Source organism: Schistocerca serialis, chromosome 1, assembly GCF_023864345.2.
Source record: "Schistocerca serialis cubense isolate TAMUIC-IGC-003099 chromosome 1, iqSchSeri2.2, whole genome shotgun sequence".
NCBI classification, from domain to species: domain Eukaryota; kingdom Metazoa; phylum Arthropoda; class Insecta; order Orthoptera; family Acrididae; genus Schistocerca; species Schistocerca serialis.
The window spans coordinates 599,894,632-599,919,831 of NC_064638.1; the positions used below are offsets into that span (position 1 = coordinate 599,894,632).

General features: G+C 43.4%; 1 protein-coding gene across 1 annotated transcript in view; it reads left to right on the top strand.

The window, feature by feature from the left end:
• LOC126477096 (fatty-acid amide hydrolase 2-A-like) overlaps nucleotides 1–25,200 on the top strand; it is a 241,253-nt gene that overhangs the window by 164,344 nt on the left and 51,709 nt on the right. Inside the window, exons 6-8 of the mRNA XM_050103591.1 lie at nucleotides 659–816; nucleotides 11,526–11,669; nucleotides 19,018–19,119. Coding sequence (XP_049959548.1) covers nucleotides 659–816; nucleotides 11,526–11,669; nucleotides 19,018–19,119 — 404 coding nt within the window. The remainder of the gene's footprint in view (nucleotides 1–658; nucleotides 817–11,525; nucleotides 11,670–19,017; nucleotides 19,120–25,200) is intronic.

Below are 25,200 nucleotides of genomic sequence, written 5' to 3' on the forward strand. Positions count from 1 at the left end.
CAGCCTTATAGGGCAACCACAGCTGTGAGCAATCACCTTGAGTATTAATAAACCGCTTCAGCTGTATTTAGTCCTTTATTTTTTTGATCACTACCGGTTTCACGGAAATAAAAGCCACATATTCAGGTGAACATATAACTAAAACATGACAGCTACAAAGCTCGGAAATTTGTAACCAACATTTGTTATTCGTCAGGAGCTGCCTGTTCGCGATTGCTTATAGACCTCAGAAGCGGACCTAGCCACCCCATTGGAATCCGGCTGTTTTATTCCATGACATATATCGCCTTTTAGCGGTGTTCTGTTCTGACGGACAACGAATGTTCGGTACAAAGTTCTGAGCGTTTTAGTTCTACAGTTTTAGTTATATGTTCACCTGAAGATATGGCTTTTAGTGCCACAAAACTAAAAATAAAGGACTAAATACAGCCGAAGCGGTTTATTAATACCCAAGATTAATTAAAGAGAGTTTCACACATGCTTAACGTGAAATATTTAACACACTAACTCATTTGTAAGGTAATCAGAACTCGGAACCAGTTTTATACAAGGGAATCCAGTTCTTTAAGGAATCGCGTGTTCTCTCGTATTCTGCTACGAACGAAGGTGTGGTGTGTGAGACAGAAGTTGTGGACAGTGTGGACGTGTTGTGCCGCAGGCGTGGTGCCGCACGAGGGCCACATCCCGTCGGGCTCGGACAAGCGCTGGCCGCGCTTCTTCTCGGCGTCGCCCATGTGCCGCTACGCGGGGGACCTGCCCCTCATGCTGCACGTCCTCGCCGGGCCCCTCGCCCCGGACCTGCGCCTCCTGCAGCCGGTAAGGCGCCAGCGTCTGCACAATTACGTATCCTCTAATTATTCATTCGTTTTATTCACATTTCTCGATAACAACAGTAGGCCGTTACAGATCACATTTACGTATGTGTAAACCTCTGGACCATAAGTGAGTATGCATTTATTCCTACGCTGAAGCTAAACGCAACTTTTTATCGATGTATGTAGATTCCTACCACTATGACGATGATGATGATGATGATGATGATGATGATGACGATGATAATGATGATGATCCTTTGGCATTGACGGTGGGGATTCCCCACCTGGGAAAGTTCGGCCACCGAGTTCAAATGGCTCTGAGCACTATGGGACTTAACATCTAAGGTCATCAGTCCCCTAGAACTAAGAACCACTTAAACCTAACTAACTTAAGGACATGACACACATCCATGCCCGAGGCAGGATTCGAACCTGCGACCGTAGCAGTCTCGCGGTTCCGGACTGAAGCGCCTAGAACCGCACGGCCACCGCGGCCGGCGGCCACCGAGTTGCAAGTCTTTTTAGTTGACGCCACATTGGGCGACTTGAGTTTCGATGATGAAATGATAATGAGGACAACACAACACTCAGTCTCGAGCGGACATAATCTCCGACCTGGCCTGGAATCGTACCCTGGGCCCGCAGCAGACCTCTCAGCTAAGGGGCGGACTCCTACGATTACCACGCTATAATTTCGATGTCTACCAATATGCTACTTTTCATGCAGTTTTCATACAGCATATACCCCATTTCCGAATAAAATCGATGATATTGTTTCGATTTACCTTCCGCCATGCATTGGACAGTGGCTTCTGGAGCATATTTGTAATATGAATGTAGAAGCTGTTTTAACTGTTTTTAATGTATACATCTACATCTACATACATACTCCGCAATCCACCATACGGTGCGTGGCGGAGGGTACCTCGTACCACAACTGGCATCTTCTCTCCCTGTTCCACTCCCAAACAGAACGAGGGAAAAATGATTGCTTATATGCATCTGTAAGAGCCTTAATCTCTCTTATCTTATCTTTGTGGTTTTTCCGCGAAATGTAAGTTGGCGGCAGTAAAATTGTACTGGAGTCAGCCTCAAATGCTGGTTCTCTAAATTTCCTCAGTAGCGATTCACGAAAAGAACGCCTCCTTTCCTGTACAGACTCCCACCCGAGTTCCTGAAGCATTTCCGTAACATTCGCGTGATGGTCAAACCTACCAATAACAAATCAAGCAGCCCGCCTCCGAATTGCTTCTATGTCCTCCCTCAATCCGACCTGATAGGCATCCCAAACGCTCGAGCAGTACTCAAGAATAGGTCGTATTAGTGTTTTATAAGCGGTCTCATTTACAGATGAACCACATCGTCCCAAAATTCTACCAATGAACCGAAGACGACTATCCGCCTTCCCCACAACTGCCATTACATGCTTGTCCCACTTCATATCGCTCTGCAATGCTACGCCCAAATATTTAATCGACGTGACTGTTTCAAGCGCTACACTACTAATGGAGTATTCAAACATTACGGGATTCTTTTTTCTATTCATCTGCATTAATTTACATTTATCTATATTTAGAGTTAGCTGCCATTTTTTACACCAATCACAAATCCTGTCCACGTCATCTTGTATCCTCCTACAGTCACTCAACGACGACACCTTCCCGTAACCACAAGATCATCAGCAAACAGCCGCACATTGCTATCCATCCTATCCAAAAGATCATTTATGTAGATAAAAAACAACAGCGGACCTACCACACTTCCCTGGGGCACTCCAGATAATACCCTCACCTCCGATTGAACACTCACCATCGAGGACAATGTCACCTGCTTCATTGGTTGTATTACAACGATCATGATTACAATTACGTATATTAGAGTGATGCATAAGTTTTCAGTGTTTTTGTTTTGTATGTTGGTATCCAGGTAGCTATGGTTTATTTATTGGTTGTCATTTTTTATTTGCATTTCACTGTTGCTCTTTTAGTTTACATATTGTTATTTTGTTATCTGACGATAGTGAGTGCTGCTGTGGACGATAGAAAACGGGGCGCCAAGTGGAGAAATCGATACATTTCCGATATGTTCTTTTGTTTGAGCTCAATAGAAGCGTGACACCAGCGGGGGCAGCCAGAAACATTTGCGACTTGTATCGGGCTAATGCCACCGGACAGAGCAAGGCACGAAAACGGTTTCCTTGTTTTAATAAGGATCGTTTTGACATTAGTGACTCTACATGTTTACGGAGACCGTCTGGGATTGATGAAGATCGCTGAAACGCATTAATCCACAACTATCCACGTCAGTGTACTCGATAACTGCGAATGTAATGAAATTTAGTGCTTTCACCATTGTGAGACATTTCATACGATCGTGTGTATGAGCATGCACTAAGCCAAAATCACTGAAATCGGAGGGTGGCCATGTCTGCATCTCTGCTTGCTTGTCATCAGCTGACACATACAGGACACCGATCATTCCTATTCTGTATCGTTACTGGTAGCGAGAATGACGCCTTTATAATGACGCAAGGAGAAGAAAATAATGATTGAGCCCAAACAAAGCAGCAACTCAACGTACAAAGACCTGCGCGAATCCGCAAAACATTATTTTATGCATCTGGTGGAACAGCGACGGCGTGATGTACTACGAATTGCTTCCACTGCTGATTGAAACGTCTTGCAGACGCAGTCCGAGAACAGCGATCAAGAAGACCGCTTGAAGTGATGGTACTCCATGATCACGTCCGCCCGCACTCTGCCAGACTGACAAAAAAGCCTGAAAACTACTGTATGTGATTTCTACAATCGCGAAAGCGAAATGTTACACAGTGCTGACAGACTGTTGTAAAGAGTGAAGGAGAATGTATTATTGATGACTAAAGTCTGCATTATATTTATGTGTTGCGTTTATTAAACTTATGGGAAAACGCAACGAACTTCACGCACTAACCACTACGTCTACTATTGATACAAATATTAGCACCCCCAGTTACTGCTGCCATTATCATTATTATGTTAAATCAACAACTCCTACGAAAATACATGTACTGGTTCAATTCTAGTAATATGTTCCTACTACAATTACTGTCAGTAATGTCTTGCTCGCTGAACTTAGAGCATGGTTAAGTAATATACATGGCTATTACAAATGATTGAAGCGATTTCATAATTTCACTGTAGCTCCATTCATTGACATATGGTGACGACACACTACAGATACGTAGAAAAACTCATAAAGTTTTGTTCGGCTGAAGCCGCACTTCAGGTTTCTGCCGCCAGAGCGCTCGCAAGACTCAAGTTTCACACGGAATTTGCAGTCTCCCCTCCACAACGGCCACACGCCGGTCACGTGATTCCCACCTCCACTAGGCGGGGCGTGACTGCCAGCGCTCCTGGTTTTACTTGAGTGTACTATGTTGCCTGTAAGGAAAACCAGCAAAGTGTACTACAGCCAGATTGCACAGATTCTTTTCAGGTTTTTACCACGAGTTGTTTAAAAACGTACAGCCCAAAAAGAGCGTAGAAGATTAAGTGACTTAACAAAAGTTTGCACTCTTTTTCCGTTTTGTTTCTCAAAATAAATATTTTTCTTATTAACTTTCGTGTGTAGCGAACATGAGTTTCTACTGTGATGTTTTTATTGTTCAAAATAAAATGTCTGTGACAAAACTGCCGAAGGAGTCGACTTTAATTTCGTGTACGGCAATTAAAAAGGCTTAAGTTCGTGAAATTTCCACTTTAACGTGCTGTAACGAGTTGGCTATTTCTTTGTACATAAACATTTAGCAGATGCAAAGAGTTCATTGTTCGTTTCGTTTCTTTATTGAAGTTGCTGTCTGCTGGTGTTCTTGTGAGATTTTATTCCGCATACTTCAAGCATTATGTTCATAATATATCTGTGTCTTAGGCTGCATAGTTTGGCAATACATGGGATATGACTTTTCAGATTTTTACAGTCGGCTGAAGAATAAGTTTCCAACATTTTGTCCATTTGCTGCTCAAATAGGATACAATAATTATTAAACTGTCAATATTTTCCATACAGTCGTCCTCAGCAAACTGCTGAATGTTTTTAAAGCATTGTGCAATAACCACATATATTTGCTGCCGTGACAAACTCTGTTGCCATTATTATGAATTACTTTATGTATCTATTGCATATCCAAAATATGTGTGTGTTATTAGTTTCGGAAACTTGTTCTTTTGAATAACATTGCACAGAAGTATGTTTCTAGTACACACTTATATTTATCTAAAGAAACGAAAAATATTGGTGGACACTACGTGAAATTCAAATAGCGAAATATGGAAATGCGCTTTAATAACTAATTTCTTCTGGACGGATTACATTTAACATAGCAACTAGCCCAAAAGAATGTGGACTTTGAAGCACGAATTCTTGCCACTGCCCTTCAACAATACATTTTCGAAGTTTAGTAAACGCCTATACAAGTTAGTACAACCATTGCACGAACAGTTCGACGACGCTACCCTTGACGCTGCATCACAGACAGGAACACCTGCGATGGTGTACTCAACCTAGTACACTCAAGTGAAACCAGGAGCGCTGGCAGTACACCCCTCCTCGTGGAGGTGGAATCACGTGACCGGGCTTTGGCCGTTATGGAGGGGTGACTGCAAATTCCGTGTGAGACTTGAGTCTTGCCAGAGTGCTCGAGAGCGCAGTGAGACAAAATGGCGACAGGAGCCGAGAAAGCGTATGTCGTGCTTGAAATGCACTCACATCAGTCAGTCATAACAGTGCAACGACACTTCAGGACGAAGTTCAACAAAGATCCACCAATTGCTAACTCCATTCAGCGATGGTATGCGCAGTTTAAAGCTTCTGGATGCCTCTGTAAGGGGAAATCAACGGGTCGGCCTGCAGTGACCGAAGAAACGGTTGAACACGTGCGGGCAAGTTTCACGCATAGCCCGCGGAAGTCGACGAATAAAGCAAGCAGGGAGCTAAACGTACCACAGCCGACGGTTTGGAAAATATTATGGAAAAGGCTAAAGCAGAAGCCTTACCGTTTACAATTGCTACAAGCCCTGACACCCGATGACAAAGTCAAACGCTTTGAATTTTCAGTGCGGTTCCAACAGCTCATGGAAGAGGATGCGTTCAGTGCGAAACTTGTTTTCAGTGATGAAGCAACATTTTTTCTTAATGGTGAAGTGAACAGACACAATGTGCGAATCTGGGCGGTAGAGAATCCTCATGCATTCATGCAGCAAATTCGCAATTCACCAAAAGTTAACGTGTTTTGTGCAATCTCACGGTTTAAAGTTTACGGCCCCTTTTTCTCCTGCAAAAAAAACGTTACAGGACACGTGTATCTGGACATGCTGGAAAATTGGCTCATGCCACAACTGGAGACCGACAGCGCCGACTTCATCTTTCAACAGGATGGTGCTCCACCGCACTTCCATCATGATGTTCGGCATTTCTTAAACAGGAGATTGGAAAACCGATGGATCGGTTGTGGTGGAGATCATGATCAGCAATTCATGTGATGGCCTCCACGCTCTCCCGACTTAACCCCATGCGATTTCTTTTTGTGGGGTTAAAAGATTCAGTGTTTAAACCTCCTCTACCAAGAAACGTGCCAGAACTGCGAGCTCGCATCAACGATGCTTTCGAACTCATTGATGGGGACGTGCTGCGCCGAGTGTGGGAGGAACTTGATTATTGGCTTGATGTCTGCCGAATCATTAAAGGGGCACATAACGAACATTTGTGAATGCCTAAAAAAACTTTTTGAGTTTTTGTATGTGTGTTCAAAGCATTGTGAAAATATCTCAAATAATAAAGTTATTGTAGAGCTGTGAAATCGCTTCAATCGTTTGTAATAACCCTGTATTGACTCGTTCAGTGCACTCATTTCTCCTCACTGTAGTATGAAGTACACACACACTCTATGGTTATTCGTTGTATTTAGTGTCGCTGAGTTCATTGTTCTTTCTGTATATGATCGACCATCTTGTCAGATCTAGCAATAACTTGAAGTATTCACATCGCAAGGAGACGGATGAAAACGGATCACTTTTATTTACATTAAGAACCATCGATTCATATCGGACCCGTCTCTTTTCACTGTTCTGTCACTGAGCTAAGCCATCCTGAAGTAATCGTGATTCTTTTTCTTTCCCTGGAACTGTCTACCGGTTTTTCTAGTACAGTAATTCGTGACTTGATCACTTTTCTTTCCCTTATCTAGATTCGTTTCCTGCGTAGATTCATGCTTGAGGATGTTAGCACAGTAGAAAATATGGAACGATAATGCACCGATGCTTTCTACGGAGCAGGATGCTAACGTTTCAGATGATCTTGTGGTCAGGAGGTTAAAACAGTCCTTTCTGGACGGCCACTAGACTATTCCTGAGCGGCCTAACGAATTGACGTATTTTTTATACTAGTAATAATTGCAATAACAATAATTCCACGAGGCTCAACCGTCTTGCGCAGTTCTTTCAATTGAACCACGCTTCTGCGACTTGCATAACCCTAACCTACCCCAGTAATCCTACCAGAGAAAGGGGATCTACCGTTAAACGTGTGAACCAAACTACTTATAGTTTCTAGCGGATATTTACATAATTGAGAGATGAAGACTAGGTTGGAGGAAGACTGAAATATTACGTAAACCAGCCGGGATTCGATCTCGCTACCTTTCGTTTTCCAGGACGCGTTTAGACTCACATTCGGGAGGACGGCAATTAAAATCCCGCTCCTCTACGGTCACACAGATTAAAGTTTTCCGTGGTTTTCAAAATCGCTTCAGGAATGTGCCAGGATATTTCCTTTGAAAAGGACACAACCGATTTCCTTCCGCATCCGAGCTTCTGCTCCGTCTCTAATGGCCTCATTGTTGACGGAGAATAACCAAAACGCCCCTTCTGTACTTCTGCGAACGCTTTCCACTTGTTGTTGCCCTCTTGTGGTTTTCTTCGTCATTGCCAAACGGGCGAAAATAAGACGCGAGGTAAGACGTAATACATTAATATCATGTCACTCGGATCACCGAAACAAGCACTTCATCAGAGTCGCGTTTTCGAATTACGCTCTAAATAGAAATCCACGGAAAACGTCGAAAGTAAATGTGAATTTGCAAAAAGAAATACAGTCGCAGGTCTCTCAAAGTCTGCGAAAATAATTTAGGAAATATGCCGTCACCAGTGAGAAAGGATAGTGCTGGGTCACAGCAAAGAGTCGCAGCTATAAGTTTATCGTAGGAACCGATGCAAGACAAACATCACTTTTAACATATTAGCATTTAACTAAACAAGGACTTTATATAACATTTTACTAATGACTACATATCTATTGCACTATTATTTTTGGTCATCAGTCTGAAGACAGGTTAGGTGTGGCCCGCCACGAATTTCTCACCTGCGTTAACCTCTTCATCCCACAACGGGAGGCTATGACGTTGGGATCACGGATTTACTTCAATCTTTGTGCTCCTTTAGTAGGTCTTTAAAACAATGTAACGTGGAAGTACTAAAGTGCAATACTCTGGCAATCCCGAGAAAATCGCGAGAGAAGTTTTGCGCGTCTATTATGTTAGTGATATATCTGTGCGAAGTTGCCGGCCGTAAGAAGTCATTGTGGTCAAGGCTGCCCTCTGTAATAAAAAAGTGAGTGTTTGGGCTAGAATGGGTCTCATGGGACGTCCGCCCAGAGCAATTACAACGAACAATAACGAATAAAATGAGAATAATAAAAAAAGTCGCCAGCGTTCGCACTTTGCAAGAGGGTCATGAACGAGACGACTGTTCGAATCCTGGTGACACTTGTTTTTAATCTATCTTTTTTTCATCGCAGGTCACGTTATTTAATTTATGTGACATTTGAGAGACACTATAATGAAAAAAACCACGTGTATTTTCATGAAGTTGTAATGAATTTTATATTTTATTTGGCTATTTACTGTTTGTAATCAAATTTTAAAGGACGAGGGGCAGGCTTGAAAAGCCCAAGCGAAACCTCAATAAGTGCTGATGCGAATGACGTTATTCAGAATCAGTAATGCAGTAAGTCACAATGTGCCAGACCACAAGAGTACTGTACAATTACTCGTCGGATGAAATCTTGACGTTACACGTTGCAGGATAGTATGCCATACAAACATGAAAAACATAAATTGAAACTTCGTGAAATACAAGTGTTTTTTCTCATTATATTACTTCTCAAATGTAGTATAAATTAAATAATAATGCTAGTGATGAAAAGAAATAGATTAATAATTAATTTTGAGCGGTGGTCGAACTGTCGCTTCATAGGCGTTCGTCTTACGAAGCTCGAACGCTAATCACATAAGCCACATAATAGATGCGTAAAACTTCTCTTGCGATTTTCTCGGAACTGATAGAGAAGTGCATCTTAACTACTTGTACATTATGTTGATTTAATGGCCTACTAAAGGTGTACAAAGTTTGAAGTAAATCTATGATCCCAACTTCGTGGCCTCCCCTTGTCAGACCAGCACTTCCATGTACTCATTTATTTAAACAATGGGTAATCCAGTATGGGATAATGGCAATATTATGAAAATGATAGAAGGTTACTCACCACATAGTGGAGATGTTGAGTCACAGACAGTAACCAGAAAAAAGACTGCTAAACAAGTAAACTTTCGGCCAAAAAGACTTCTTCTGAAATGTACAACATACATACGTTCACGCAAACACAACTCATACACACAAGACCACTGTTGTTGGATATATTCCTATCTCTGTACCGTACAGAATTTATCCTCCACAGCTCACTCAAGTATCAGGGAAGGTATCCTTGACCATGCATCAGTAGAGGAATTAAAGAATCTTCTGAAAGGAAAGGGGTATGTAACTGTTGGCAAGAACAAATAGAGATCCAGCAGTAGTTGCAAACTACAAAAACTACTCAAAACTACTAAGAAAGGTTAATAGAATGTCAAGTAACAAGCATATGACAGAAATCAGTAAGTCCAACAACAGACTTAAAGCTATATGGAATGTAGTAAAACGAGAGACTGGACAACCAGCTACAGAACAGGATAACATTACTACTGAACTGAATGGAAGAGCTATGAATGATGAGTCACAGGTAGCAAGAGCATTTAATAATCATTTTTTAAATATAGTAAACAGCATAGGGACGAATAGTTCAAGAGAAAAATCACTACAGTATGTTTAACTCTCATAAAATTTAGTCATATGAAAGTATCCCCAACTTGTCCTACTGCAGTTAAGAACATTATACACTGAAAAACCAAAGAACTGGTACACCTGTCTAATATCGTGCAGGGCTCCCCCCTGCACGTAGAAGTGCCGCAACACGACGTGGCATGGACTCGACTAATGTCTGAAGTAGTGCTGGAGGGCAATGACACCATGAACCCTACAGCGTTGTCCATAAATCCCTAAGAGTACGAGGGGTTGGAGATCTCTTCTGAACTCTGTAGCAATTCTGGATGTGTGGGGTGTCGCATTGTGCTGGAATTGCGCAAGTCCGTCCGAATGCACAATCGACGTAACGGATGCTGTCAGAATTGTATATAGACGAATCAGGGGTCCCATGTCACTCCAAATGTTCAAATGTGTGTGAAATCTTATGGGATTTAACTGCTAAGGTCATCAGTCCCTAAGCTTACACACTACTTAACCTAAATTAGCCTAAGGACAAACAAACACACCCATGCCCGAGGGAGGACTCGAACCTCCGCCGGGACCATATCACTCCAACTGCACACGCCCCACCCCATTACAGAGCCTCCACCACCTTGAACAGTCCTCTGCTGACAGGCAGGGTCCATGGATTCATGATGTCCTCTCCGTATCCTAATACGTCCATCTGCTCGATTCAATTTGAAACGAGACTCGTCCGATCAGTCATCAACAGTCCAATGTCGATGTTGACGGGCCCAGGTGAGGCGTAACGTTTTGTGTCGTGCAGCCATCAAGGGTACACGATTGGGCCTTAGCTCCAAAAGCCAATATCGATGACGTTTCGTTGAATAGTTCGCACGCTGATACTTGATGACCCAGCACTGAAATTTATAGCAATTTGCGGATAGGTTGCACTTCTGTCACGTTGAATGATTCTCTACAATCGTCGTTAATCCCGTTCTTGCAAGATCTTTTTCCGGCAGCAGCGATGTTGGAGATTTGAACTTTTACCGGATTCCTGATATTCACGGTACATTCGTGAAATGGTCGCACGGGAAAATCCCCACTTCATCGCTACCTCGGAGATACTGTGTCCCATCGCTCGTGCGCCAACTATAACACCACGTTCAAACTCACTTAAACCTTGGTATCCTGCCTTTGTAGCAGCAGTTTCCGGTCTAACAATTGCGCCAGATACTTGTTGTCTTATATAGGCGTTGCCGACCGCAGCGCCGTATTCTGCCTGTTTACGTATCTCTGTGTTTGAATACGCATGCCTATGCTAGATTCTTTAGCGCTTCAGAGTGTGATATCGATATTGTAATGTTGACTCACTGGGAATGACTGATTAGATGTGAGAGAGGGCGTAATGGCTGTAATTGCCAGGTGAGTATATCTCTAAATAAAATAAATATTTCGGTGGCATACGCTTTTTTGTATTATATCACGAAATTGTGTTACCACTTAAATGTACCAGTGCTCAGCGTCCGCAGTTGGCGGCGTCCTCAGGCAACTGCTGTGTATACTGCTGGTGGATGACGATTGTGCTGTGGTGCAGGTGTCGGTGCAGTCGGTGCGCGTGCTGTACATGGAGGACGACGGCGGCGGCGTGCTGACGGACTCAGTGAGCCGCGCGCAGAAGGACGCTCTGCGCAGGGCAGTCGCCTGGCTGGACTCCGTGAGGGACCGCCCGGCCCAGCAGGTGCGTCACCACATATTCTTTGTTCACGACGTCGTGTCGTGTCCCTGGCCTCCCTACTTCCGAATTAAGTGAAGTCGGTCGACTTCGGACCACGAATGTTTTGTGATAGCCATAGCCAACATCAGCGAGCTAAAATAAGTACATGTGCGTGCACTATCTAGAAAGAAGCGACTGTCTTGCTGTGGTGTGCCAAACCAGTAAGCGTGTGTGGTGTCATCACTGCGTGAGGTAAGCGCAGCATTTGCCCCCCCTCTCCCTCCCTCGTCCACACACACACACACACACACACACACACACACACACACCACAAGAGCAACGAAGGTCCAATGACGGATGCACTCCACACGAAGCAGTATGTGGATGATGGGAAGTTATTGATGCCTCAAGTCGGTTGCTCTGACTTCGACCAGTAAAGTGGTCCTGCCAGTAAGGTGCCATAAGGTCATCGCATTGAACGGAGATTATGTTGAAAACCGGGGTTTTGTAGCCAAAATAATGGGGTTTAATGTGGTGTATTGAATTCCTGAATAAAACCAGTGTACTTTAGAAAAAAAAAGTGTTGCATTACTTACTGAACGTTCCTCGTAGAAACAGTACAAATACACTGCTTTCTATAGAATTTAACAAGAAGTTAAACGGGTATTGTATCGAAACCAAAATTTAGTTACGCCATTATGCGCACTTAGTAGTGCTTCTGTGATCTAGTTATTCACTCAGTTATTGTAATTGTTTCACCAACTGAAATAAGTAAGGTCGCTGAGCACTTCCAGGTCCCAAATGGAGCTAAATTAAAAAAAAAAAGTACCACGTCGTCATGCAGCCCATCATCGACCCTCCCACCCAGTCACACACACACACACACACACACACACACACACACACACACAGAGAGAGAGAGAGAGAGAGAGAGAGAGAGAGAGAGAGAGAGAGAGAGAGAGTCTATTGAAAGTGATATTAATCTATTAGTAAATTTATTATTTTTAAGAAATACAACAATCAGACATTTTTATGTATTCTTATTTATTCCATTACGCGTGAGTACATAGTTAAAATATAGACAGCAACTGCATGCTGCAGCTCGCCTGTGCAAAATCAACAATTTTGTTCAGCTACTACACTTCGCAAGATGTATATTTACGATATATTACCGGTTAAGTTGTGCTTGCTTTCTACACAGTTACATGTTGTTCCAGTTTTCGCATTTAGAGATGTGGCACGAATGTATCTTCACTTGTATCTCACACACAAAAAACAGCGCAGTGTCCACGGGAGTGCCGACTGACATCTTTGTTACATGAGAAGATCATATCTACGATCAAAGTTACATTTCACTTACAAATTGTCAATAAGGAGGTAGAATAAGGGAAAATGGCGTTACAGACTTACACGCTGCATATTGCTTTGCAGCCGGCGCCGCATTGTTGGTAAGCCCCAAAACACTGGCTGACCACTATTTAAAATTAGCATTGTTGTTTTAAATAGTTAATATTACAGCGCTACAACGAAAAGCACAACGTTAGGAATGCATTTTCAGTTATTTTTCTAGTCTTAAAGGCATATTTGATTCAGTAATACGACGCATTTGACCTCGTTAATATAACTTTCCTTTTGTTACACGTTTCTAATAACCAAGAAACTAAGCAAGTGATCTGAAAAGGTTCCTTTCGTTATCCAGCATTTTCTTCAATACAGAACTACGAAAATGATATTTCCGTGATTGGCGACTCCATGGCGTGTTGTGTGCACCACGACCAAAATAGTGGATAGAATTGGAAGGAAAATCAACAATGGCCGTATTTTGTTGTTTTATTGTCAGCAAAATATGGCCAATGTTGATTTTCCTTCCAATGATATTTCCTCTGTGTCCTCTTTCCGAAAAAGCTGGGAACATATTTTGCTACGTCCGGATGATTTGCAATATTCCCTTCTCACAGGGGTCTACCTGAGCGCTCTTCGATTGACAGGAAATAGAAAGTCTAATTACAGAATATTTTGAACATGGCTGCACTACAGCAACGGTTACAGAACAGCAGGTGTAGTAGACAGCCAACCAGTTACAATAAATGGTAGTTTTCAAATAACCTTTACCATGGTTTCGACGGATTTCAACCAGTATATCTCAGAAGGACAAACCTGCATCCAATGCGGTGACCAACTTACAAACAAAACGTCATGGACCCATATTACTTATCAGACAGGAACTACTCCCTACAAAAAGTGTAAGAATGTCACAAACAAAATAATACATACCAACATAGGACAAGTAGTACTTATAAACTTCACTTCAGCAATCAGTCAGTAGAGCTATCTCCACATGACATTTGTCTCAATGGTCTGAATGTCCATATGTAAAAGTTAAGATCAGCAGAATCAAAAGCTTGTCACATCAGTAAAACCGGCTTGTCAAATCAGTAAAACCAATTTCTTAAAATAACATGCTAAGTTAATAGCTACATCCCGACTGAGGGAGAATGGAGAGTGTGGATACAAGGGAAACAAATCCTGAGGCGCATGCGCCGATAAATATGTACGCTTGGCGGTCTAAACAGCTAATAACGGTAAGCACATTGAAATTACTAACAGAAATACACCACGCGAGTCGACAAGTATAGAATAGTATGTTGAAAAAGACAAATGCATATAATATACTACGAGGGTTGTCCGGAAAGTAGTGCACCGCATTTTTTTCTTCAACAATTTCTTATTGAACATAACGAGAATTACATATACGAAAGAATAGAGTTTTATCTGCACATCTTATTTTTTCATGTAATCTCCATCACTTTCTATGGCCATCCTCCTACCTGAAACAAGACTGAGTGTGACCTGGCGGTACCAATTCTTGTCCTGATGGCGGAGCCAGTACTTCACTGTGTGAATCAACTCCTCTTCGTCCTCAAAATGTCTTACACGAACGGCATCCTTTAATGGCCCAAACAAATGTAACTCCGAGGGGGCTAAGTCAGAGCTGTAGGTTGGATGGGGTAACACTGTCCAACCCTGTTTTGCGATGTGTTCAGCAGTCCTCAGCCTTGTGTGGGGCCGAGCGGTATCGTGTTGCAGCAAAACATCTCCTGGGTTATTGTGGCGCCGAAGTAGTCAGAAGCGCGTCTTGAGTTTTGTTAATGCGTTGGCATATGCTTCTGAATTAATGGTATTGCCTCTTGGCATCACTTCAGTGAGGATCACACCTTCACAGTCCTAGAGCATAATGACCAAGACCTTACCAGTGGAAACAGTTGCTTTGAATTTTTTCGTCTGCAGGAAGTTTCGACTGTTGTTTTATTTCGGGCTCTAAATGGTGAACATAGGTTTCAGGTTTCATCACCTGTTATAGTCCGGGATAAAAAAGCCTCCCCCTCAGCTTCAAAACGTTGCAATAAATCAAGACAAATATTTTTTTGTGCGATTTATGATCCATCGATAGACACTACGGGACCCATGTTGCACACACTTTTGAATACCAAAGAGTGTGGACAACTGCATCCACGCTTCCTTTACATGCAGCGCGAACTGCCGAGTCGAAATGCGTCTGTCCTCGCGAATGACATCATCAGCTCGCTGCAATATGTCAGGTGTGAAAGTCGTGGATGGTCTCCCCGAACGCTGCAAAATCGTAGAGCTCCGCCGAACCGCCTTCTGATTACCTCACCCTCCGTGCCTAGCAACTAACTGTATTTCTGTCGACACCAGATGCTCCATAGACTTTTCACAAGCGTTTGTGAATATTCCCACAGTTTCTTTCTCTGCAGAGAGAAATTCAATGACGGCACGTTGCTTGTAATGTACATCACCTACAGACACCGTTTTGAAACTGCCCTTTCGGAGCTCCACTTGTTTGGGGCATTAAAGAATGCCATTCGTGGACGACATTTTGTTTCGCGCAGGAGGGAGGCCATAGAAAGGGATGGAAATTACGTGGAAAAATAGGATGTGTAGATAAAACAGTATTCTCTCATACGTGTGATTCTCATTATGTTCAATAAAGAATTGTTGAAGAAAAAATGTGGTGAATTACTGTCTGGGCAACCCTCGTAGATATTATATGCATTGGCTTTTGCAACATTTTATTCTATACTTGTTGATTCGCATGGTGTATTTCTGTCAATAATTTCAATGTGCTTACGGTTATTAACTGCTTAAACCGCCAAGCCTACATGTTTATCGGCGCATGCGCCTCATGATTTGTTTTCCTGGTATCCACGCTCACCATTCTCCCTCAGTCGACATGTCACCATTAACATAGCATGTTATTTTAAGAGATTGGTTTTACTGATGTGACAAGCCCTTGATTCTACGTACCTTAACTTTTTCATTTGGACATTCAGACCGTTGCCAACACATGTCATGTGGAGATAGCTTTACTGATGATTGCTAATGTCAGGTTCGTAAGTACTACTTGTCGTATACTGGTATGTATCATATTGTTTTTGACGTTCCTAAATTGTTGTAGAGAGTAGTTTCTGTTTGATATGTAACATGGTCCATGACGTTTTGATTGTAAGTTACGTTACCGCTTTGGATGCAGGTTTGTCCTTCCGAGAAAGACTGATTTAAATCCGTCGAAACCATGGTAATGGTTATTTGAAAACAATCATTTAGTGCAACTAGTTGGCAGTTCTATTACACTTGCTACTTACAGAAATAAAACCACTAAAGTGAAAGTAACTAGTGCAACTAAAAGTATTATACGTTATAGCAGTGTCTGTGTTGTTCAGAAGTGCGATGCAATGTTTCTTCGGACATACCTGCATGCTGCTCTTAATAGCATAGACACTGAAATATTATATTGACACGCCCATACCAGGCAGCGACTTTCAGTTAAAATGGCCTCCCCTGTAGGCGAATTACATAATGTGTGTGAGTGTGCAGGTTGTGACGCAGGAACGACGACATATGGAAGTTTGCGCCAGGCCGTGAGTCGCGCACGGATAGCCAGGGTGGTTAAGGCGACCGCTCGCGTAAGGTGGGAAATACGGGTCGAGTCCTGGCCATGCACAAATATTCACTGTCGTCATTGTATTATACTGCTGATGATTGTTCATATTCGCAACCTGTAATACAATTCATGGAGAAAATTCTTATATATATAAAAGAAGACATTGCTTGAACGAGTTCACTTAGGAATGAAATATGATTCCTTCGCACTTTACGGACTGTAATGAGAACGACTAGTGCACATGTAAACGATGAAAGCTGGCATTTTTTATGAGAACTCTATTAACAAGAAGCTAATTTTTGAGGCTACTAACGTGGTGGACCTTGACTTCACTTTTGTGACGTCATGACAACTCTATGGCTCTGAAAGTACTGTTTGTAGTTTAACCTTCTATATAACTAGAAAGAAACAAATTTAAATTGCTTAGAATGGATGCGCTGAGTACTCTGTATGGTTGTTTAAAGAATGCGGTACTGAGTGTCTGATTAGACTATATTGAATATTATAAAAATAAAATAATGTAGTACCTTTTAAGTAAAATAATTCATATTACATATTTTACTCACAGTTGGAGTGACATTTACAAACAATAGAACCAGAACGGCAGACGTACATGACTTAGAACTACTATATGCATTCCATAGGCTCACATTGCGCTATGTTTTTTATTACTGTACTTAGTGTATGGATTAGTTATTGTTGATATTTATTAATATTTGATTCTCATGTATTAGTGTTGTTCAACTGGTGCGTTATACTCCAAAACCTTTAGCGTGAACATTGTCGTTGAAACAATTAATCAAATATTGCGGACTGTTAAGCCGTGGTCGGATAGATTTCAGATTAAAAACCAAAGTTTCGTCCCCTTCTGCAGTGAAAATTTTCAAGGGGGCGGGGGGAGGCAGTTACTTTTTTTAATGTCTCATTCGCACCACGGCTCGGTATTGACTGCAGCAAAATTTAGTTTACGCGTGCTCCCATGTAGTGGTGTGACGTCACGTGCTTTGAATATCCGAGCGTAATTTGCCGTTTTGGGTTGCCATCGTCCGCTGTTGCTATCACCCCATGGTGGAAGACGCGTACACATCTTCTTCGGCATCGGGATCCAGATGTCATTCAATTTGATGGCCCCTCCTTCCTACTGAAATTCCTAGGGTGTTTAACAATCTCTATGGCCTCTCTGAACAGCCTTCCGTGGTATCCGCTTATAGCGGCCTGTACTTCAAAATGAATGTGGTAGTCTCTTGGCTGCAAAACACGTTGGGCAACAGCTGATCCGTCAGTCTCTCCCCTGAAGTTGCTCTTGTCCTCCTCTAGTGGTTTTTTTACCGTCATTTTTGTAGTACGCACGTACACCTACCCACAGCTACACGGAACTTTATAAATTTACCCTTCTTCCAACGGTTTGCGAGCATCCTTGGCCAATTTTAGGTGATCTTGTATGTTCTGGTTGGGTTGCTATATTATCACGATGTTCCGTTTTGTCAGGATTTTTCCTATGCGGTCAGTAACGTCCATAACGAAAAACAGGAAAACTTTCGGTTCCACAAGCTCATGGGCATCGCTATGATTTTTTCGCGGCGGTAATAACGCTCTTCGTACCTCATCGGACGAATAACCGTTGCTGAGCAATGCATTGGTGCGATTTTTCAGTTCCGCTTCAAGCACCTCTGGTTTGCAAATGCGTAGGACCCTTCAACGATGCGATGATACAAACAGCCGACGACGACGACCGACAATGGCCTGCCAGTTGCGTTGGGGTATTCAAATGAGGCCCACGAGGAAGACAGGTTGTGGCGCATACGACACAGACCGTGACACCGCAGGTCATACAAGTGCCAGTAGCCGTCTCCGGCGGGAAGCGAGTAACTGTTTCAGACGAGTTTAACAATTCTTGACTGCTCGTTTAAATGAATGCTTGCTCTCGATAGCACACAACGAAGGCCTTTAGTGGGTACCATTTCGATTACATATTGATTTCCCGTGGACCTTACACGGAGCCGAGCGTTCGCGAAGTATGGTGGACTAGCCGACTAATGTGACATCACAAAATCGTCGCAGGGCCCGTATTTCTCGTTGGTCCCAATACAAAACATTGACGTCACGCCACTGCATGGAAGCACGCGTAAAAGGAATTTTGCTGCAGTAAGCAGCGAGTCAGGATGTGAATCGGACACTCAAAGAAGCTACGATCCTCTTGGAAACTTCCTCCGCAAATGAGGGCGAATCGTTGGGTTTAATGTGAAATCCATCTGACTACGGCGTAACAGCCCTGAATATTTTATTAATTGTGACATTTCCGGCCGTGAAAACGCACAAATCGCTATTACTTCAAGCAAAATTGTATACTTTTTACTTCGGTGACAGGAGCGGGTTCAGAATTTTAATTTGAGGCCTTGTCTGTTGTAGGTTCACATCAAGGGCCTGCGGCACTCGGTGCGGTTGTCGGCGCCCCTCTCGATGAGCATGCAGCTGCACCAGCATCCGCTCATGAAGGCGGATGACCCCAACGTAAGTCAGCCAATATTTCTTTTGCACACCTCTTGACATTATCCTGAAACACATGTACACAACTTACACAGAGGTGACTAGTCATGGGATAGCAAAAAAATGGCTCTAAGCACTCTTAGACGTAACATCTGAGGTCATTAGAACTAATCAAACCTAACTAACCTAAGGACATCACACACATCCATGCCCGAGGCAGGATTCGAACCTGCGACCGTAGCAGCAGCATGGTTCCGGACTGAAGCGCCTAGAACCGCTCGGCAACAGCGGCCGGCCAGGACTTTAGCCACCTCCCAAAAGACAGGGAAGTGTTGGTGGCTTTGAATAGTATTTGTGATGTGTGTTAGGTGTTCTATCGCTTTGTCCGTGAACTCTTGGAGGAACGGTTCTGAATGCCATAGAGGCCAGGAGGTTTCCTAGCTGAGGTTGGCTTAATAGCCCAAATGAATTTGTGTGCGCTAGCACCAAAAAATTCGTTACACGAGTAACCTCCTGATCCGCTTGAGGTGTGAATACTGGGTCTGACGAAACCAGATTCAGTGTGAACGACGCTGCTTGTTTTCTGGTCCTGAACTCTGCCTTCTCCACTGCGGAGTATGCGAGGTTTTGATCCTGCTGTGTGGTTTAAATGTCTGTATTTTCTCCCCTCTAATACCCTGGAGCCTGTTAATGTGCAGTTTGTATAATGGGTGCTTGGTGCACTGCCAGTATCTCCTGAGACGGTTTGCCATTGAAATGAGGCTCACGATTTCCTGGGACAGTGTCGTTGAGTGGTGTTGTGGTACGAGAACCAGAATGGTGTCAGTCATTGGGACTTAGACATCAGTGGTGAGTGCTTCGATAGCTACATCAACTACGACTACGATCACCTAGCGTTTCCTTAAGCAGAGCCCAGTTAACATGGTTTGTGGTTCTATGTTCTGTAGTGTATCTTCCATGTGCAGTATAACTGGCAGCTGGTCTGAGGTCAGATCATTTTCAACTTCAACATTCAGTGTACTGAGTGTGCTTATGATACCCTTATGAGGCTGTGTGGGCCTGAGTGTGAGTACATCCACCCCTAGTATGAGGCTGTTTCGGCCTAATGAGTGTTCGTAAAGTTTTTTGCCTTTGGAGCTACCTATTTGTATTCGTATTCCAGTCTGGGTGGTTCACACTAGTATCTCCAGTTGCGATTACTCGATGTCGTATGCTGAGTTCCGTGCTGATATCGCAAGTTACGATATTGTTTGGCGGGTTGTATAGCGATAAAAGTGCAGTGTAGGCTTCGTTAAACTTGACCCTAATGGCTGTGGCCTACATCCTTTCGAGTTCAGGGAGCTCTATGTTCGTGCGTTCTATGTCTCTGTGTAATGATTGCTGTCCCACCTTCCACCCTTCCGTCCTGTCGCCTAGTCCCTTGGTACGAAAGGCACAGTAAGCGTAGTGGTCTTTGTTGTTTGAGTAGTGTCTCATTCATGAGAGAGTGATTGGGATGCCATTCCACTCCACGAACGCACCTAGTTCAGTCCTCTGTTTGTGGGTCTCTTTGGTGTTCCAAACAGGGTCTCTGTCAGAGTTCTGTTGTTTGTGTAAGGTAGCTGACGTGCTGTATTGTCCATGAAAGGGTGTAGGAAGTGCAATGAGTGAAGTCTGTACGACAGTCATGTGCTGGCAGGGTGCAGCAGCCATGAGCTGTGTGCAAAGTGTGGTGGCGAGGCTCTCATGAGGATCTTAAACAATGTGTGACTGGAGAATAGTCTATCCAATAAGCCACCAATTGTTATAATATATTGTTGACATTGGCTGCTCTGTTGGTGAGAAGGTTTTGGCAGCTGGTTCTGGAGTTGCATGGTTCATGGACCAGCTTGTGTGTTAGTGTGGTGCGTGTCTCTTCTTATGGTGCATGTGTTGCTGCTGTGGAGGTGGGGGGGGGGGGGGGGTAGTGTTTGAGTGTGTGCCTGTGTTTCATTGGCCTGTTGTTGGCGTGTTTGTTGTGGGGCGGTGGAGTTCTCTCTTCTGTTTTGGTGTTCTTCCTTCTCCTCCACTGAGTTTCAGGTTCCCTGTAGGTGTGTCTGCTGTGGTTGCATGAACGTGGCAGTATACAATTTCGCAGGGTAGGCTTGTGTCGCCCTCTGGTTCCTCTGTTGCAACTGGTGCAGGTGCAGTGGATTGTGTTGTCTGTGTGGCCTGTGTGTTGTTTAGGCTACTGCTTGTGTGCGTGTGACGGGCGCTGAGGGTCCTCTGCCCTCCCTCGCCACTGACGTCAGCTATTATATCAGTGAAGGAGACCTCGCTTCTTACTCGAGCAGATAGTTAGCGAACCAACTCGGAAGGGAAACGTCTTAGATCTCCTGGCAACGAACAGACCTGAACTTATCGAATCAGTTAACGTAGAGGAAGGTATCAGTGATCATAAGGCTGTGACAGAATCTGTGACGATGGGTCCTACAAGGAATGTTAAGAAAGGTAGGAAGACATATTTGCTCAGCAAGGGTGACAGGATACAAATTTCGGAATATCTCAGCAGTCAGCATAAAATGTTCGGAGATGAGGACGAAGATGTAGAGAAAAAAAGGAAAAAATTCAAGGGCATCGTTCAATATGTCCTAGACAAGTATGTTCCGAGTAAGGTTTTCAGGGATGGGAAAGATCCACCCTGGTTTAATAACCGTGTTAGGAAAGCACTACGTAAACGAATAGCGCTTCATCTCAGATTCAAGAGAAGTAAAAACCTAGCCGACAAAGAAAAAGCTGAACGAAGTGAAAATGAACGTAAGGAGAGCAATGAGAGAAGCGTTCAATGATTTTGAAAGTAAAACGTTGTCAACCGACGTGAGTAAAACCACTAAAAGATTTTGGTCATAAGTAAAATCAGTAAGTGGGTCAAAATCATCTATTCATTCTCTCAGCGACCACACCGGCACCGAAACGAAAGATAACAGACAGAAGACCGAAATACTGAATTCGGTCTTCCGAAGTTGTTTCACCGCGGAAGATAGTAACACTGTCCCTCCTTTCAATCGTCATACGAACGTCGAAATGGCAGATATTGAGATAAACGATGGCGGAATTGAAAAGCAGCTACAATCGTTTAGTAATGGAAAAGCTTCAGGACCAGATGAGATACCTATAAGATTCTATAAAGATTATGCAAAAGAACTTGCTCCCCTTCTACCAGTAATTTATCTTAGATCGCTCTATAAAAATCGAAATGGATTCCGCAAACAGAGATTCTGCGAAACTCAGATCGCTCTGTTCCTCCATGAGATCCACAGTGCAGTGGACAACGGCACTCAGGTTGATGCCGTGTTACTTGATTTCAGTAAGGCATTTGATACCGTCGCGCATTGGCGTTCGATGAAAAAAATACGAGCTTACGGAGTATCGGAACAGACCTGCGATTGGATTCAAGACTTTCTTGCAGATAGAACTAAACACGTCGGTCTTAACGGAACTAAATCGACAAAGGTAAAGGTAATATCCAGAGTACCACAGGGAAGTGTGGTAGGACCGTTGTTGTTCACAGTATATATAAAAGATCTAGCAGAAATCGTCGGATGCTCTTTAAATCTATTCTTAGATGATGCAGTTGTTTATACCAAAGCAGCAACGCTAGAAGATAGTAAGAATTTGCAGAACGACCTGCAGAGAATTGATGAGTGGTGCAGACTCTGGCCGTTGACCATGAACGTAAGTAAATGTAACATATTATGCGTACATAGGAAAAGAAATCCACTACTGTGCAGCTACACTATTGATGCCGTAAAATACTTAGGAGTAACTATCCAGAGCGACCTTAAGTGGAATGACCACATAAAACAGATAGTGGGAAAAGCTGGTACCAGACACAGATTAATCGGAAGAATCTTAAGGAAATGTGACTCATCCACGAAAGAAGTGGCTTCTAAGGCGCTTGTTCGCCCGATTCTTGAGTATTGTTCATCTATCTGGAATCTCTACCAGGTAGGACTGATAGACGAGATAGAGAAGATGCAACGAAGAGCAGCGCGTTTCGTCACGGGATCGTTTAGCCGGTACGAGAGCATTACGGAGATGCTGAACAAACTCCAGTGGCAGACGTTGCAAGAGAGACGTTGTGCATCACGGAGAGATTTACTATTGAAATTTAGGGACAGCACTTTTCAAGAGGAGTCGGACAACATATTACTTCCCCCACATACATCTCGCGTATTGATCTCGAGGAAAAAATTCGTGAAATTAGAGGCAATACAGAGGATTACCGACAATCATTCTTTCCAAGCACTATTCACGAGTGGAACAGGGTTGGAGAGACCATATAGTGGTACCGAAAGTACCCTCCGGCACACCCCATTATGTGGCTTGCGGAGTATGATGTAGATGCAGATGTCGATTGGGGAGGGCAGGGTGGGGGGGGTTCCGGACCTGTTCTGACAATTACTTGATTGTTTTTGACGTTTTTGCATCTCAGTGCCCCTTTGTACGCTGTGTACCCTCTGTAGTTGGCCACATGAGTATATCACTTTGGTGCACTTGCCTCTGTCTGTGTTTATTCCCCCAGGGGCTCGGCATTTGGTTGTTGGGTATGGGCTTGGCGACCTTGGTTTCCTGAGCTGGGGGCTGGTAAGCACCATCAGCCCTCTGTTACTGTAAGCTCCGGGCATGCTTCAGTGACTGCCATGTGGTGCAGCAGTGCAATGGTGTGTGTTTTGGAGAACAGGGGTCTTGGATTCACGGCCTGGACTGCAAGGAAGGTACACATGAATATAAAAAGACCCTCAACCTCGAGGTGCGCTACGTGTTGATGAGGTGAAAGGCTGTTGAGGTATATCAGTCTCTAGCGGGTAACCATGGGGCATCTGCCACCCCCCCCCCCCCACCCCCCCCACCCCCAGCTGTATAAGGCTTGCTCAGGCTAGTATCTCATGGGATCCCCACGGAACGGTCTCGCCAAACTACTACTCTTGTGAGGACGGGTGTACCATCAGGTAGTACATACACCCACTCATGAAAGAGAGCTCAGTTGGTCAGTATTCACCGAAAAAAAATCTCAGAATCATACTAACAGGACATTAGTGTGCCATTACACTTTCATTGTAATCAAGAGAACAGGGGGAACGTTTGAGAACGTCTCGCCTTTCTACATTCACAAGGCGTTGGATGGTATTTCTGGGTCTCTAAAAAGTGCCAAACGACTTTCTGATGGAACGCTTCTAGTTGATACTGCTAATTCAAACCAAATATCTAAGCTTCTGAGATGTAAGGCCTTAGATAACTACCCAGTCGAGGCTGAGTTGCATAACATCCTTAACTTTAGTAAGGTTGCGATTGCCTGCTCCAATATAATAGAGGTGGACCCCATCGAGTTACGTGAAGAATGGAAAAATATGAGCGTCACAGAAGTGCGGAACTATATGAGGAGAGTCAATGCCAAATTGGAAAAATCGGCAATATTTATTGTAGCGTTTAGTACTCCGGAAGTATCTGAACATATCCTTGCAGACTACATCCGTCTTAACGTTCACATGTTTGTTCCTAACCCAATGTGATGCTTCAAATGTCAAAGAATTGGCCATACCACATGAAATGTAATGGGAGCGCTACGTATGGCAACAGTGGAGGCTCAGCTCACGAATCAAGCAATTCTTGTACATCATCATCATCAGTTATCTGCTATATTAGCAGGTCCTTTGCCTCTCCATTTTCTGCGATCCATTGCTTCCTTCTTAAGGCTGATGTATGTTGTACCGTCCATCATGTCATCCAGTATCTGGAATCTCTTCCTTCCTCGCTTCCTTTTCCCTTCTACATAACCTTCTAAAACTGTTTTTATCAGTCCGTCATTCTTTCTTAATATATGCTCAATCCAATTTCTTTTTCTTCTCTTTATTACATTTAGTAACTGCCTTTTCTCTCCCACTCTTCTCAGTACTTCTTCATTTTTTACTCTGTCCATCCAACTTATTCTTTCCATCTTCCGCCATGTCCAGATCTCAACAGCCTCCAGCCTTTCTCTGTCTTTTTTCCTCATAGTACATGTTTCAGCGCCATATAGAAGAACACTCCATACAAGACATTTTATGAGTCTCTTTCTGAGTTCTCTGCCCAGACCGCTGCAGAAGA